Source organism: Eschrichtius robustus, chromosome 13, assembly GCF_028021215.1.
Source record: "Eschrichtius robustus isolate mEscRob2 chromosome 13, mEscRob2.pri, whole genome shotgun sequence".
Classification (NCBI taxonomy): domain Eukaryota; kingdom Metazoa; phylum Chordata; class Mammalia; order Artiodactyla; family Eschrichtiidae; genus Eschrichtius; species Eschrichtius robustus.
In genome coordinates, this window is record NC_090836.1 from 27554378 (window position 1) to 27572977 (window position 18600).

Here is an 18600-nt window from a genome sequence, read left to right on the forward strand (position 1 = left end):
TATAACAATTGCATTTGGAAAATTTTCAAATGAGTTAGTCATTTCTCTTACTATTTAATATAAGCAGCATATGTATCATTTGAAGTTTCTTTGTTTGGTTGTTTTAATATATTATGCCTAAAAATCAAGGCAATTATAAGAAAATATTCACTTTTCTTTGGCCACGCCCCGTGGCTTGTGGGACCTTAGTTCCCCGACCGGGATCAAACCTGTGCCCCCTGCAGTGGAAGCATGGAGTCCTAACCCTTGGACTGGTGGGGAATTCCCCTGAAAATATTCACTTTAGAGGGCAAAATTTATGAACCCATGTAATACAGACCAAAATGTTGCATATAAATATATAGGCTTTCCTTACTTATTACTTTCTCTTATTCTTTTTTTTTTTTAATTGTATGTATGTATGTATGTATGTATGTATGTATGTATGTATGTATGTATGTATTTATTTATTTATTTATTTATTTTTGGCTGTGTTGGGTCTTCATTGCTGTGTGTGGGCTTTCTCTAGTTGTGGCAAGTGGAGGCTACTCTTCGTTGCGGTGCACGGGCTTCTCATTGTGGTGGCTTCTCTTGTTAAGGAGCACAGACTCTAGGCGCGCAGGCTTCAGTAGCTGTGGCTCGTGGGCTCTAGAGCACAGGCTCAGTAGTTGTGGCGCACAGGCTGTAGGCGTGCAGGCTTCAGTAGTTGTGGCGCACGGGTTTAGTTGCTCCGCGGCATGTGGGATCTTCCCAGACCAGGGTTCGAACCCGTGTCCCCTGCATTGGCAGGCGGATTCTTAACCAGTGCGCCACCAGGGAAGCCCTCTTATTCCTTTTTAAGCATATATGATTATATATGCATATAAAAAGGAATAAGAGAAAGTAATAAGTATACTTAATATTTTTTAAGTATATTTTCCGATAGATAATGATTGTTCAAAATTCAAAAGGTACAAAAGGGTATACAAATAGAAAGTAGTTCTCTCTGCCACAACTGTGCCCAGCCAAGCTTGGGTATCCTTTCAGAAACACTCTGTACATATACAAGCAAATATATATAAACATATGCATATATAGTCACATATATGTATTTATATATGTATTAACAGTAACACTGGCACAGCCACAAACATCATTATGCATGCTATTTTTTTGTCACTTAATATATCTTGGCTTTTTTTTCCTTTTTATATTAATATTCATCTTTTTGTTTATTTTTAACTAAACGTTTGGAGGAGAAAGAAGATATACTTGAACTCTTTAAGAAAGCTTGAAATGTCTTTATGTGCAGAATTGACATATATCTTGTCAAACAATAAAATGACAGCTACAAGAATGTTTCACCATCTAGACCAGAGCTATTCAATAGAAAGATGATATGAGCCACATATGTAATTTTAAATTATCTAGTAACCATATGAGAAAAAGTAAAAAGAAACAGATAAACTTAATTTTAATAATACATTTTATTTAACACATGTCCATAATATTATGATTGCAACATGCAATTAGTAGAAGCAATTATTAATGAGATTTTGCATCTGTTCTTCTTAGTCTTTGAAATTCAGTGTGTATTTTGCACTGACAGCACATCTCAGTCTGAACTAGCCATACTGCAAGTGCCCAATAGCCAGATTTGGCTGGTAGCTACTGTATTGGACAGTGCAGTTCTAGACCTTCTCACTTACCAATGGTTTTAACTGGATATAATTTCTGCACATAAATCTAATCATTAACATCTAATTTAAAAATAAGATTTAAGGTGACACATGTTTAGGTTTTCTTTTAAAATGAAACATTGGACCAAATGTTTGCTATTACAAATTGATTCTGCTTTGTCTGTCTCTGGTAGCAATATTCTTTTAAATATTATAGATACATATTAAATGTTTGCATACCTTTCTCTATACATCTCCTTTATTTGTTTACTAGGTCTCCTTGCCAGTATAAGAATTTAATTCCTATTGTTTAGATATCCCAGGAAACCATATTTCTTAAATATTCTTAAAATAATAAAACAACTTAATTTTTTTTTTAATTGGTGTAATCAAGCTTGTAAAAAGTCTATGTTATTTATTCAAAGCAGGGAGCGGAGCACCTGGAAAATGTTTACAATTCATCCTGCCAATTTAAATGGCAGAGTTTAATGACACCATATATAGACTGAAAACACATCAGACTCTTCCAAGGTGGGTTCTGTGTGTTTTCCCATTTCCAGGATAAAAGAAAAGATAAAGACAATACTAAGTAAACCATTCCACAGTATAGATTGGAGCCACTCAATAAATAATGCAATGATTAATGGAACATTTAATGACCACGGTTCTATCAGCATCTTTATTTTGTTTTATCTTTGGGTTTGTCTTCTACTCCCTCCTCTGTCAGGTATACTATCCAGAACTTGCATTTTCTTAAAAGATTTCATATTCAAAACCTGAGCATTGTAAGCACAATAGACTATGATAAAATGATGGAATTATTTAATTACTGAGGGATCAACATGAAAACCAACACTGCAGAAGTAATGTGCTTATTAAATTAGATTATATTTTCAATCCATGTTGACTCTTTTAATATAACTATGTCATATAACTCTTTTAGTATAACTATGCTTTAAAGTCTTTTAAGTTTTATTAAAATTTTAATAAACCCATGGAAATTAAAATTTTTAAATTAAAATCCTCAAGGAAAAAAAACTACAATCTTTCTCTAATATATCCATTAAGTGAAAGAAAATATACTTATTTGATGTTCCTAATTGTTACATATTTAGGGCAAAAGTGATCACATCATGCTTGTGTCCACCAGAGTCCACCCATGTGGTGAAGAGAGAGGCCTCCAGAAGGGGGTTGAGTCTGGAGGGATGATGGGGAGGCACAGGTGGGCTGAGACACACAGAAGGCGCAGAACGTTGCAGGCAATAACTACCTTCCTCCCTTGACCCTGCCCAAATGATACTTCTGGCTCACTAAAAAGTATTGAAAGGCAGGTAGAAAACTCGAAAGAGTCAGGCACCTAGATCATAGCTTCTGATTCAGACTCACTGAAGTGACCAACCTCTGCCACCATAAGACAAACTAGTCCGAACACTGAATTTTAAAATTGCACGTTATCTCACCATCTTCTACCTGTTCATGCTCCCCACCCTCAAGTCAGGGAACAGCCTTTATTCCACCAAACTGCAGTCAATTACTTACCTACAGCACTTAACCCTTAGTTTCTTTGGTATCCTTTGTGCCAGGGAGTAAGGTGCTACAACCGTCTGCCCTTGGCATGGCCCTGCCTTCAGATCCCAAAGCCTCCCCATGCAAAGAAGAGGTTTAGTACTCTGTTGTGATGGGCAGCTGGGGGCTCTCCCTCATTGTATTCCAGGGGAAATGGCCATCAGCTATGCTATGCTCCTCACACTATTTAATCCAACTTGCTGGCACTAGTCTGTTGAATTCTACTGTTTGTCCTCACTGTAACTACATAACGACCTCTATTATAAAAATGCTCTGATTATAAGCATTCCCTGGGATGTTATATTCAAACTGCAGCTTTCAAAGGGACGTCTTTTATCTACAAGGAATACTAAGAAAAACATAATTTAAAAAGCCACAGTAGATACCTGGGGAAGCCAATCTTGAGGTTAACAACTGTAGGCTCTCCTCTGCCTTTATAAGGACATGTGGACAGCTATAGTGAAGGAATACTGAAGGAGCTCTCTCAACTCTGAGTCTCTCTGATTCAACGAATACAAATTATTCTCTCCATGAGTGGGACTGGAGTTCACTGTGTACAATCCATGTTTCTAAATACACTTGTAAGTAAATATATTAAAATATCTGGGCCTCCCTGGTGGCGCAGTGGTTGAGAGTCTGCCTGCCGGTGCGGGGGACGCGGGTTCGGGCCCTGGTCTGGGAGGATCCCGCGTGCCGCGGAGCAGCTGGGCCCGTGAGCCACAACTACTGAGCCTGCGCGTCTGGAGCCTGTGCTCCGCAACAAGAGAGGCCGCGATAGTGAGAGGCCCGCGCACCGCGATGAAGAGTGGCCCCCACTTGCCACAACTAGAGAAAGCCCTCGCACAGAAATGAAGACCCAATACAGCCACAAATAAATAAATAAATAAATAAATAAATAAATAAATAAATAAATTTAAAATATCTCAGCACCGTATAGTATAGTTTCCATCAAGAAAAAGTAAAATTCCCATTATCTAATAAACAGAGCAAACTTTTTTTTGGACAATTTAAAGTGTCTATGTGTTATAAACTGACTATACAAGTCAGGAAAGAGCAGAGTCCCAGAATTCACGCTGAATTCTTGCAGTGTGCTAATACTTTGCTTTCCTTCCCCAAACCGATGAGGTTCAATTTCTAAAAGTATACCTATATCATTACATTGGATATGGGAGCCACTGATTTAATTGAGAAATGCTGCTCTGGTACCCATCAACATGGCAGCCAACCAGACTCTTCTGAGGCATATTAACAGTTTGGGGGTGGCCTTTGTACACGCTAAACCTGGCTTCAGTGGCTCTCCTGAGCTGTTAACGAGTTGGGCAGGGTCTGAAGGAGCAGCCAAGTTCTGGCTAGGAGCATGGTGCCAATGATGAGTAATTCTGATGCTCACAGAAAGCCTACGCTTGCTACTTCCTATTCCTTTGTTTTAAATTATGTAGTGAAAATGTAGTTCCTTACACTTATACCTAGACTACTTAAAGTGACCTAGGCGTTGAACCTATACAGCTAATCAACCAGAAGGATTCACAGTGCACTGTACTCATTACACAGCAATGAAGCATCCTGCCACCCTCTTGTTTTCTTCTTGCACAGCTGTGTGTCCCTTCTTCCACACATCCTTCTCTTTAGTCATCTGTTGATGCTTGTTTGATTTTCTTGGCTGTTTCCCAGTGTATTATGCCTGAAAGGTATGACAGGAAAAAAAAAAGCAAGACTCAAAATGGCTGACTTTATTGCTTTCTATTGTTTACTAAAAAAGTAAAGTCATAAAGATGTCATATAACCATTAATTTCATTGTCACCTCTCAGCCAAAAAAAAAGTCATTGATATGCTCTCCATATCACAAATTTAAAGTTTTTGTGAACTGTATATGTAAAAGCCAAGTTTGTTTTGGCTATGTTCATTACTGGACTCTGGAGATTTTCTCCCTCCCTCCCTCCCTCCCTCCCTTCCTTCCTTCCTTTATGTTTTTTTTTTTTTTTTTTTTTTTTGGTGTATACATTATTTTTATGTCAGTTTAGTGTGTCCAGTTCACAAATCGTCTCCTTTTTGGGGACTGCTTCTTGAGCTGGGCCTCTCAACGTGACCGCAGTTGTCAGTGAATATTCTCGAGAGTTGGACTAGATTAGATTGTTACTCTTAAAATAATTATTTACAAGAAACTAATATAACTTCAAATATTTGCATTTATATGATTTAAAATTTTATATGAAAATATATACATTTACTTTGCAAGATAATGATTTAGAGCAGGACAGTCATTTTAATTAAACCTGCTTTTGGTGGATATAAAATTCGTACTTTTTTTAGTTGAAGAAGATATACTTTCCTCATGTTAAGGACTTTTTTGCTGCTCTGATGCTGTCCATCAACTACATTTTTGCTCTAAACTGAACCTTACCTCCCAATTCTTCATTGCACTTAAGATTTTGTCTTATTAGCAATGGAAAATCAGTCTATGATCAGTTTGGGTCGTAAGAACTGAAATTAGAAATTTAGAGTAGGAAGAGGTACCCTATATGGATGCTGCTTAGTTCATGTTAAATACCTATTTCTGGCTTTCCAGGAAGTCCCAGCTCCACCTCTATTCATAGGATCCTGTAAAAACAAAAAACAAACAAACAAAGAACAACAAAAAAAGTATACTAGAGTCATTTACTCTGAATAGGTATTTATGGAATAAGCCATTATGACAGTAGAATCAGTTAAACATAAATTTTTTTCTCTTTTTATGCACTACTTGACATCAAAAGCAAAAAGAGGTAAGTTGGCTATAAACCTGAGTGAACCTTATTTTCTTTAATAGATTTATTTCTGAAGAGCTTTGCTTCAATTAAATTTCTACAAATCAAATACTTTTACATTAGGAAGCTTGTTATTGTAAATCTTTATTCTTTTCTTTGAGAACTGAATAAGCACCTTCTGTAAACTTGTATTTTAAAAATATTTAATATTTAAATATATTGCTTTTCCTTTAACCAAGTTATACGTATGGTTTAATTTTCTTGTGAGGAACTTTGGTTTAGTTTTGGGGTTTCTGAGTTGTCCCCCCTCCCCAAAATATGGATTACATGTTATAAGTATTTCTTCTTTTCTTAAAAAAAAAAAAAAAGCCAAGAAACAACTGACATTGGTGATAGTCTATAATTTTCAGATCCATCGCTTTACAGAAGAGGATACCCTGAACCTCTCAGAATATTTTCTAGTTTTGATTTTTTTTGAAATGACTATATATATATATATATATATTAAATAAGCAAATCAAACACATTTCACTGAGTGGTGTCTCAAATATTTTTCTTGTTTGGGATGTATTTTCACTTGATCTTTTTAGCAGGTTCTTGTTTGTAGTTTAACTTATTTCTCTTTCATTTCTTTTTGATGATGAATTAATTCTGACATTCAAAGGTATAGCTGGTCTTCATCTAATACATGCTATTATTGACATTGTTTAATGAGAACAGACCATCATACCATCCTGAGTTAACTTTGTGCCAGCTGACATTGTTCTTGGGAAGGTCATTTCAGAACAAAACGTTATTTTCTAAAAAGTACTTAATTGGTGTAAGAATCTGGCAACAAAATGTACTTTTACCTCTTGGTGCCACTGTATTTAATTACCCTCTTCCCCTGTATCTTCCATGTCTTCCTACATAGGCTGTTAATTACACACATGCTCATGGTTTAATTGTAAGTTGTCCAGAAGCAGAAAGTTGACAATACTGCAGGATATTTTTATATTTCTCTTTTGCAAGGTTTGAAATAAATATAGATTTTTTAATATTGTTTTGTTTTATTAGCTAGTCATATGATATTCCTCAGGACAGCAAATGGAAAGCTGGGTGAAAGTTTTTGTCTAATCTATAATCACTGAAAAGTCTAAAAATGCTCCCGCTCCTTAGCAAGACATGCTCTGATTCTACATTGTTGAAGACAGTTTTAATGCTTGTCCCCAAAGTATGATAAACTATGCACAGTTGTCATTTATATGAAGGCAGAGCCAGATGTTTTTAAAGATTTGTCACCAAGTCATATTTTTGCATTGTCTATACTGAAATTTTTTTATGTGTTTCAACAATTCTGTCTGCATCGTTCCCTGGAAATTTTTAATGAATAATGATTGTCTCTGACTATAAAGGGTATAAATAAATAATGGGATTTGCTGTGTTAAACACTGATGTAAAGTTAATTCTGAAGTGTCTGGTGACATGAATTAGCAGATTACACCCTCGAGTAGCTGGAAATTGTTACTGTCTTATCTGTGGGTACTTTCAGAGAAACTCATGTGATATGTTTGTCAAAAAGGGATGAGATAGCCAACTCTATGTGTTTGATTATAAAATGCTAAAAGTTTTTCACAGCTATCCATTTTTACTAGTGCCAATGTACCATTAAATTCATCATTACGTTTTTGAAAATATTTCAGCTTTTCCTAACTACTGTTTATATTCATGGAAATGTTTCTATCTCATTACTTTTCTGTATATAATGTTCCTATCTTAAAATTTTTCTTATTTTTTTCTTAAATTCTCTACTGTATATGTCTGTTTTTTCAGTTTATGTGTATAGGCATCCATAGGACTACTTAAGTGTTCAAGTTATTACTGCGAGGAGAATGTATTTTGATGCTTCTTTCCATTAACTTTTCTGTTAATTCACTAACACACTATTAGTCATTTTGTAGATTTAGTGAGGAATAATTTAGTATTGATGTTATTTGGCATATTTTAAATAATGGCAATTATAACTATCTTCAAGATTTATACATCAAAGTCTTAAAATTATCGAAGAATAATCAATCACCTGATATCACTAAATTAGCTTTAAAATCTTTATCAGAGAGTATTTTCTCTTTCTTATTCCTTTTGTTAGGAAGATATTGTTATGATGACAGGAATGTCTAAATTGTACTCTTTCTTCCTCAAGTGGATCCATCACACAATGATATTAATAATGTAACTAATAAACAAGTCTAATGATCCTTTAGGGAAGGCAAAGTCAGTATATTAGCAGGTTTTTTTGTATCACATGCAAATTTCTGAAAGAAGCTACTGTGGGGAAACAAAGAATTATAAGGCAGTGTCCTCTCTGCTGTCAACTGCATAGCATGACTGAGGAATTTAGATACACTGCAAGGGATGCAGTGGTCAAAAGCTGTGTACAAGAAATGCTGAAGGAGATGAGATAAGTGCTAACTGAGTTTAGGGGAAGCAGACGCTTCCTTCTTGGGTGGTCAGGAGTAAAGACTGAAACTTGTTAGTTCTGAATACTCCAAGAGAAGAGAAAAGCATTTTAGATGAACGTAATAATAGGAGCAAAGACTTGTTGAAATGATCTTATTATATGGTCTATTTGGTCTTTTTAATTTATTGTTGCTAATGGCAAGGACTTTGTTTCTTGAAGCTGAAAATCTCAAGGTCATCTTGACTCCTCCCTTTAGCACTCATGTCTTATCGATGACCAGTTCCTGTTCATGGATGTGAAAGAGGATGCTTTCACAAGCATCCTCTCACCTGATCTGCAAGATTTATATTTAATGTCCTCACTTAACAGAAAAGCTGAGACTCAGAATGGTGAAGTCACTTCTTCAATGTCACTCAGCTACTGGTTGGTGGAGCAGGGATCTAAATATTAAGATCTCTCTGATGGACATAAATCTTATGCTGACATGGAGGAAAGTTGAAGAGCACAGAAGAGAGAGAATAGAGAATAATGAGGAAGGCAAAGAGACCATAAAAAAATTGCTGCAGAAGCATCGTTGGCAAGTGGAAGGAAATTGTGATGTACCCATTATCCAGTCCCATGAATTACTGTGTAAAACCCTCACTTAAGACCTGAGTGTGTGCATAAGTATGTCAGTAATTAGTTGTGGAGAGCACCTTTGTGCTATTATCCACAAATATTCAGAATTCCTGAGTTGGGAAACCAAAAAATGTTATGCAATTTTTCTGTCTCCACCTCAGTGCATAGTACATAAAAATGTATATTTTCTACTAACGTAATTACTCAAATTTCACATTCTATTGTCAATTTGGTTTTTTCCAAGACTGATTTGACTACTTTAACTTCACTCTAAAATGATTTTTACCCAAAAGAAAATCTGCTGAAATTCGAGTACAGATTTTCAGTTAGAATTCGTGCTTCTGTATTCCTTTTCCAGTGGGTTTCCTTACATTAAAACATATTTATTTATTTCAACCCTTGGCCTGCTTAGAGTTGAGAAGAATCAAGGTCATGATTATCACATTTTCTGACTTGAGAGAGAAAATAAAAGGAAGAGGAAGTTAGTATGGTAGATGACAGAATAGAATCTAAAAGATGCATCAGGTAGGAAGAGGTGAAACATATTAGAGATTAACATAACATTAAAAGTATATAAAATATTGCATTGAAATTCCAGACACCGTAAGTATAGGATGGAGGAAACATGACTTGACAGCACCGTCTTTAAACAAAGTAAGCCCATATGAGATAGCAGTGTGATGTGGCTGCCTGAAAATGCCACGCAGGCTTCTGCTCTTTTAATAGAATCAGGATGTCTCAGATGAGCAGGACTCTGCCACCCCTGTCCAGCTGTCACATCTTATCACTCATGGTTTCCTCTCTGAGCACCTCATTTTTAGAAGGTTGTACACAAACTGGAGCATGGTCAGAGAGCAAAGATGAGGGTGTGGGAGGTTGAAATCATGTCCTGTGAGGAAGAACTTGGATTATTTGGCCTGAGGAAAACTCGGGGGGACAGAAATCGTTTTCATGGGAAAATGTGAAGCACTTGATGGAGTTTATGGTCATGAAGGAAGGAAATGTGGTATGGAAAATAAGACATCACGAAATGGTTAGGATGCATGAGTTCTCAAGTCAGGAAAACCAGGGGCTGGGGCGCAGGCCATTCTGTAGAAGACTGTTGGCCACAAAGAGCTGCTGCTCTGCCCCCCTCGGAACATCTGGGCACCAAGGAAGCCACCCCTGCAACAGCACACTGTCCTCATCAATTCCCTCCACTGCCATCTGAGCCATGTGTGGAGCCAAAAACATAGATGTGTTCCCGGCTCCCCCGTCATGAGGCTCTCCCTCCCATCCCAATCAGTCACCCGGGGCCCCATGGAGTCACTAAGGCACTGACTTTTAGAAAATGGGTGAGTTTTCTAAATTGCATCGAAAAGTTTAAAAATAGTAGATGCCTGAGGGAAAACCATATGACAAGACTTTCTCTTCCTGCCAATGAAATTCATTAATTTCAGCCACCTCTTTATAGAAACTGGATATTATCCCCATTCCTGCACCTTTTATCTTGCTTTGTGTTTTTGAGGTGACTAGTTGCCTTCAAATTACGGTCAACTGTCTGATGAAGTTCTTATGTTTCTTTGACAATATTTGTCTGATATTTTCTAGAGGTAGCTGGCGTCAATTCGAGAGACAAACAGGGTAGTGAGTAGAAAATAGGCCTTAGCTTCGGAAAAGTTTAACTTTAAATCTTTGCTCTGCCACTTCTTAGCTGGTGATCATGTATTCACTTAATCAATGAATGTTTGCGGAGACTGTACTGTGATGCCAAGTTCTGTATTTGTTTTTGGTGGGAGAGGTCATGAAAAATGTCAAAGAAAAAAATAGTCTCAGAATACATGAGATTTTAATATAGTCCCATAGATCAAAAATACTTATTTTCCTCATGATAGGAATAGTGCAAATAACAACTCCAGAGTGTTGCTGAGACTTAAAACTAATATGAAGTTCCTAGGAGAAATTACATCATGTTGATTCACCAGATAATTTCCTTCCTTCTTTCTCCCCTTTTCTACGTTCCTTTCTACTGGAGGTCTTTGTTTAGGGAGGAATGTCAAATAAGTTCCTGTGTATACCAGGACATATAGATGTGTTAAACAATAATATCCCTTATTCACCTCTGCCCTTGAGGCACTAACAATCTCTTGAGTTCCGTGACATTTCTCAGGCCTATGACCTTATAATATAAATGTACAGTGTTATCTAATTCAGTTCTGAGCATTTCAAGTAAATACTTTAATTTTATAAAATATTTTATTATTATTAGTGGAGGCCATAAAGAGTTTATAGTTACTAAGAAGTTCTTTTGCTATTTGCTCATTTGTTTTCTAGGTGTACAACCTAGATGTCACAACCTCCAGGAAGCATTTCCTGACTACTTAGATTAGTGAATTGTTTCTGCTCTGAGATCCCTACATTTTCCTATCATGGGAAGCACTGCAGTGAAGTGTCTTAAAATCTAATTCAGCCCTTGGATCATACAATCCTGGATTCAAATTCCAGCTCCACCTCTTAGTGAGCTTTGGCAAGTTACTTAACCTAGGTCCCCCTTTCCTCATTCACAAATTGGGATTAATAAAGCAAGGTTAAAGGAGAGCACGCATAGTAAGTGCCTGCACAGTGCCTGGCACATGGTAAGCAATGAATGAGTGCTCAGTGCTCCCACCACCACATCTCATCATCATCACCATCACCATCATCATCACCATGACACTTTGTTTGTTGAATATGCTTGTCTTTCTCAATTGACCAGGGACCATGTCTTCTGTTTTCCTTTTATCTCTACCACCTAACACAGTTTTAGACACATAATTGGAGTTTAGTAACTTGCTTGCTGAATGGTTGAAACAAATTCTGGTGGCCCCAGATGACAGCAGTGGCTTCTGGTGTTCTGAGATGCCTCCTCCTTAAGTCACATACTTCTCATCTTTTATGCCCTCAAAAGCAATGAGATGAGGCCTAGTTCCTTCAAGAATGAGTCTGCCAGAGTAGATCCTACAAAGAACAGGTAAGATCATGTAAAGCCCACAGCATCTCATAGCTGGAAGGGACTTTCTCAATCTCTCAACCCACCCCTTTCATTTTACAAAGTACATGCTAAATACACATGGGTTAGCCAAGTCCATGACTGGAAGACTGTTGACCACAGAAGAGGAATTTAGAAGACAATTGAGTCAGAGCGATTAGCTATTTTTCAAATTTCTTTTTTTTTACTCTTTCACCATCTTATCTATGGAATTTGTTTTTATTATTTAAGGATAACACTTAGCAGTACTTATAAATAATAAATGCAAAGTAAAATAATAATTAACCAGAGGTGATATAACTTCTAAAGAGGAAAAAACTGATATTCACTACAATGTAAGAAATATCCACCACATATTAAACACTTCATTAAGAGAGTGCATTGTGGTCCTGCTCACCTGTTTTCTAAATTTCATCACAAAGCATATTTCAAATGAACAATAATCTGTGACTGCATTAGCAAAAAGAAAAATAAAATCTAATGTGAGAGATGGAAAAGAATTTAGACCATTTAAAAACTCTAATTACTCTAATTCTGGGGCTTGCCATTCCACAGAGGTCAAAACTTTGCTATAGAACAGCTTTATTTATACCTTCCTGGCAATAGGAAAGACAGGCCAGATTCCCAAGTGTTCACATTCATTTGCATTCATTGCATTTACTCAAATATAACAGAAGAGGGCAGCACACATCTGGTTAACTTAAATATGTCTGGTGGCCACATCAAAATAGTTGTCTAAATTTGTCCAACAATTCCTAAATTATCCCTTAGCACAGCTGTTGAAAAAGGTGAAAAGAGCATAAAGGAATTCATCCTTTAAGACTCCTGAGTTTCTACGAAAGGGAATCATTGAGCTAATCAAGCTGCAAAATGGAAAAACAAAGACTTAAAGAAAAAATAGAAAGAATTCCCCAAAGCTAAGAAAATGGAAATATTTTTTACATTTGAAAGACTTTTACTGAGTATGATAATCTGAACACCAGCTACTCAACGAATCAGATCTTGTTCCTATTAAAAAACAATAATTAATAAGTTACTCTGCAACAAAGACCACCTTATAAAAGGGTCTCTGTCTTCAGTGATGTTCTCTTGAATGAACTTAAATCAAGCCTATCTTATATTCTACTTTGCATCACAGACAACTTTAGTGTGTTTGCAATGTCTTATACAAAAGCATGAGCAATTTTCATGAATTTTGGTATTCTGAAGTTATACAAGCAGGTTTTGTTACAATAGAGAATATGTTGGCTTTAGAACAAGTGATGCTTAGATTCAAGCCTTTGAACGTAAATTTCAGTAGAGGCTCATTAATTCGACTTTAAATCCAGAATTTGTGATAATTTGGCTTAAATATTACCTATATAACATATAGGGAAAGAGGTTTGCTAAGCAAATACATAGTCTAAGCGGTTAGCAAGAGGAAATGCTGCAATTATTTAAGAATAATTGAATTTTTAATTCTAATTTTAACTTTTTTGCAAAATCTTTTTTGCAGAAATATAATGTATGCATTTCTAACTAACTTCGCAGGTGATCCTAGTACATCAGCCTGATACCAGTAAACAGACTGCTCTTTGATTATTTTAGAACACCCAGCACATGGTCTTTCTTGGAGTAGATGAGTAACATAACTAACTGATCAGCTAAAGCCTGAACTTTTACTAGCTAGTGCTTTGTCAACCTAGTGTGAGCTTTATTGTATGACTTTAAAATGACAAAAATAAAAGTAGATTTCCCATTCAGGTTAGCTTTCTCTGTCAGTCCCAGTTAACTGACAATTTAATATATATAAAATAAACATTCTAAGATTTTTAACAATTCTTGCTTTTGATAAATAAAACCTATTTTCAGAAAACTGTAAAGATGATTTCCTTCTCTAATATCCTCTATTAATCATGGAAAAGTTTGTATTGCATGCTTTTCTCAATGTACCTATGGGATTGACAATATGCCCGTGTGTCCGACAACGCATACCATTTTGGAATAACAAATCTAACTGCTGAGCAAGTAATTACCATCATGTTCAGGTTCAGAACTTGAAGATCTTTCATTATGTTAATAGATCCTTTATTTTTAGATATAGCCAAATACCAAATATGAATGGCCACGCATGTCCTAAGGTACTTGAGAACTCTCAGGACTAATTTTGTGTCACTAATTTTTAAATACTGTATTTAATTAAGAAAAAAAGCCTTGTCTTTTCTATTGGCATCATTCAGGGGGAAAAAAAAAAGCTTAATCCAGATGTTTCTGTGTGAATGCACATTCCTCACTAAATCTCTCAGGCAGCTGCTTAAGTTACTGTTACTAACACGTTGCTCTGTTGTCTCTTCGTATACGTGTCTAATTTATCAGTTTCTTATAGATTGTCAGCAGCCTGCTGCCTCCGTACCGCCACAGCGCTCACAACTAGCCGGGGGGCAAGACTGCCCGACTCTCAGGTAAATTCAGATGTCCTCACTCTTCCCACCCAGTTGCACATCAGTTCCATAGACCCCCAAGCTCTCCTTTCCCACATCGTGACTGCCTATACATAATTATACTTGCCACATTTTATTTCAAATATGGGCTACACAGACACACACTGGACTCCTGAAGTCCACACGTGCCACTGAAAATGCAAGAGAGCGAGAGTTCATTTTACTGGCCACTGGCAAGTAGCCTAAGGCGGCATTCAGCTCCCCTGTGTGGGTAAATACTTGGTTAGTCCAGTGTTCCATTACCGTCCAAAATATAAAACCTGGAATTGCTTGTCTTTTGTCCTTAGAATATATTTCCCAGGCAAACAATTAGGAAGGATATAAAGCATATCTGATGTCTGTTCGAAGACAACTTTATGAAAGTGTTTCTGTTTTCTGTCCACTCAGTACCCTCAATGAAACTGAAATTGAAAGGTGGAGAAAACCTTGTAATTGGCATTCAAAAAAGAATATTTGCAGTGATAGTGCCTTTTATGTAAGATTAACTGAAGAATTTTAAAGGCAGGTCTACATACTCCCTGGATGCTAAACTGGAGAGTTTGCTAAACAATTTCTTTTCCAATGAAAGCTTTGCAAATCCATTATGAACTTACTTTTATGGTAAATTCCACGGGCGAACTTCCACACATCATCAGAGCACCCCATCAGTACCTAATCATTTTCTTGAAATCCTTCATCTCCAGTTATTTGGCCTCTGATGGTGTCTAGTTTTTATAGTCTGGTTGTGGCTGTTATAGCCTGCTTGTTGTTCTCTCCTTATTTTAATATGACTGTTGCTCTTCTCCCAGGGCAAGGCTTCTGTTGAGTAAGGGCAGGCCCAGACATACTTCCATGTATGTCTGAGGAGTAGATGTCAGTAGCAGGCTGCATGTGGTCATGGGTTAGAGCTGAGAGCTGGGGAGCCACAAGTGTTCCCTGGAAACACAGCAGCAGCCAAAGCCCCAGTGATGACTTGGTCTCTGAGGTGGTTGTGCAGCCAGCTATTTAAGTGGGACATCAAGTGAGCAGGAGAAGTTATGTGATTAAATAGGCCCCAAGCCAGTGTCTTCCAACTGATGTCTCAGCCTGCTGTTCCCATCACTTCCAGCAACAGGTTTTTACTTCAGGAAAGTTCTTCATTAACATACAAATGCCATTAGTAATTTCAGTCATTAAGTAACTGAATATAATTATAAATGTTCAAACCCATTTCAGTGGGATTCTACGTGTGTAATGCAGAAGAACGTGGGCTCTTAACCTACAGTCTGTTCTCCACAAAGTGTCCCCACCCCACCCAGGGCCTGGGGCAGTGCCAGGCACCCAACAAGTTCAGGGAGCGAATGAGCTCTTGAGTCACATTACTGGGTTTGAATCGCACCTCTGACCCCTACTAACTGCGTAATCTTGGAAAGTTGCTTTCGCTGGCTAAGATTTCGTTTCCTTACTTGTAAAGTGAGAAAGAGAATGGCTACTGGGAGGATTCAGCAAGACACAGGGCTGGGCCACAGTGTGCTCTCAATAGCTGTTATTACCACTAACCATTCTTAGTACCTAACCATTCCTTAAGACAGAAATCTGCTGTCTCTCATAACCTCTCTAATTTGTTTGGGCAAAGAGTAGAGAAGGCTACTGTATTAAGTGTTTCAATTAGATAAGAAATGGAAAGGCTAATGAGGACTCTTTTTAAGTTTAATTTATTTCACCTTGCTTTTTTTTTTTTGAGAACCATTTTGACTAAATTATTAGAACTTATTATGATTAAATGATTATGATTATTATGATTAAATTATTTGACTAGAACTTATCAAATACAGTATTTACATTCAAGAAGTGATTCCTCAATCTGTAAACCAAAAATATGCTTCTGTCACATAATATACACAGTGCAATTGTATTTTATGCAAATTAAAAATAGTAACACTATAATATGAAATATTTATAATCTATCACTTTAAGAAATCTGAAATAATAAAAAAAATTTTAATTATCATGAAACGACACAATGTGTTGGGCCGAGCTATAACCCATGTTTAAGCCGTTACTACACACTTCAGCTGGTCAAACAGAAATGCTTGCCTTCCTTTATCAAGAAGAGTATTGAACTCCATGGGTCTTCAAACACTTACGCCTCTTGTACGATGTGACCACCCTGTGCTACTTGCCGTAACTTATGCTGAATAACATGTTTAGTCCCCTAAAAAGAAACTCATTCTAAATCATGCAGATTTAATGGAAAGAAACTCTGTTAGGTCTGTGGGAAAGTCTATCTGCTGCTCTATTCCCCGGGCCATCTGACTCTTTCTGGAGGGTGGAGGAAAAATCCTGCCATGCAGTATTTTCTTAGTCCTTGTGTTGAAACTTTAGCTCTCCCATGTTTACCTACCACATTTTAAAATAGATAGGAAAAGTCATTTTTATCACTGGTTGTCCTAACTAGTGCAGAAGAGCATATCTCCATTTAAACTAAATTTATAGCAGTTCAAAGAGTTTGGGAAGTAAGGGTGACCCCAAGCAGAGCAGTATTGTACATAATTATGATTCTGTATTAAAACTCAAGAGATATACATAATATACCAAAGATAAAAATTGCTTAATGCTCATTTTTAATGACTTGAATAATAGTGTTAGGTTTTTAAAAATTATGATTAAATTAATAAATAACAATAATAAACCTTGAATAGCTTTCTCACATAACACTCCGGGCAGAAATTATTCTATGGTACTGAGTTTCAAAGTATAAAGGAAAAAAGCAGAGTTTTAGAAAAATGCCAATCTTTTTCAATTAAAAAAAAAATCCCCATAGTGTGATTTTCCCCCTATTAGTCACATTTTAAGAGGTCTGAACCCAAATCTGTTTTGTAGTATTACTTTAGGAAATTCAATGATTTTACGTCCTTATTCTCCAATACTTCTCAGCAAGATGTTGATGAGCCTGAGCATCTCTGTGTTCATTTAAACTGGAGGCTCTCGGAAGTGGTCATTTTGGAAGTCTGCATTATATACTTGCTCTTCTGTCATATTTACACTACCAAGCTAAAGCAGGTAGGGGGAACCCTTAGAGCAGATCAGACTTCCACAGGCAAATTAGTTCTCCTATTGAATCTACCAGAGAACTGTAGACTCCTCTAAAGCCTTGGTCCAGCATGTCCGTGTCCCCAGGAACTTCTTTGAAATGCGGATTCTCAGGTCCCACCCCAGACCTATTGAATCAGAATCACTCCCTGTGATTGCTATGCAGTCATTAAAGTTCGAAAAGAACTGATCTAAAGAAATCTTGCAACTAACCCAGAGACCTAGGGGAATGAGACTGCGTGAAGAAATTGAAAAGAATGATTGCTGGGGAGGCGTTCACATACTATTTCCCCAGTGCATTTCATTTTTCTTTTTGGGGGCATTTTTTTTTTAAAATCTGCAGTTGTCTTGGCATGCTTTAGATTTAAGCCATTTTCTGTGCAAAAGTCCTGTGAAAAGAATGTGTCTGTTGAACCCTTACAACTGTGTCTAGCCCCTTGTAAATGCATTTCTGGCTGACATGCTTGTTTCTCATTTGCAGTCCTGACATAGCTCTGCCCGATGAGCAGCCACATTCCAGCTCGCAGTGCGCCCCTCTCCACTGTCTCTCCAAGCCTCCTTACCCCTAGTCTTCATCTCCCGTGGACGAATACCTGGGGTGAACGTTTTGTAGCCACACACAGGATACTGCCCAAGATCCAGCGGGTGTTTTCTTCTCGGTGGTTAGATGTTTGATTGAATTAATGGCCATCATTTTGGAAGATGAGAGGAAGTTGGGAAGAATAACACAAAGCACAGACTCTGGTGTGATAAAACACTTTATGGTTTCTCTAAGTCACAGTTCAGTTAAATCAAAATAAACAAAACAGGAAATATGTATCTCAGATGGCTGGCTTTACCTCGATAGCTTAAGAGAGACCTCAGACAATGTAAAATACATATATTGTAAAATCATCTTTCCTTACACTTCAAATTCAGCTATAGAAGTTGATTCTAATTTTTTGGTCATTGATATTTACTTTGTACTTTACTTGCCACATGATTTATGTCTATAAAAATCATTTCTATGAGAGGTGAACTTCGTTTATTTTAAAATACACATAATTTACTCAATTA

At 36.8% G+C, this 18600-nt stretch overlaps 1 protein-coding gene across 9 annotated transcripts in view; it reads left to right on the top strand.

Moving 5' to 3' along the window:
* BICD1 (BICD cargo adaptor 1) overlaps positions 1 to 18113 on the top strand; it is a 207963-nt gene extending 189850 nt beyond the window's left edge. For 2 of the 9 annotated variants that reach the window (XM_068560532.1, XM_068560537.1), the window contains exons 9-10: positions 14379 to 14454; positions 18026 to 18113. In XM_068560532.1, coding sequence (XP_068416633.1) covers positions 14379 to 14454; positions 18026 to 18113 — 164 coding nt within the window. Of the gene's footprint in view, positions 1 to 5957; positions 5967 to 14368; positions 14457 to 14576; positions 14629 to 18025 lie in introns of those variants that run through there. The other 7 variants (XM_068560535.1, XM_068560538.1, XM_068560533.1 and 4 more) reach the window with 6 other exon arrangements.
* Positions 18114 to 18600: the final 487 nt, after the last annotated feature.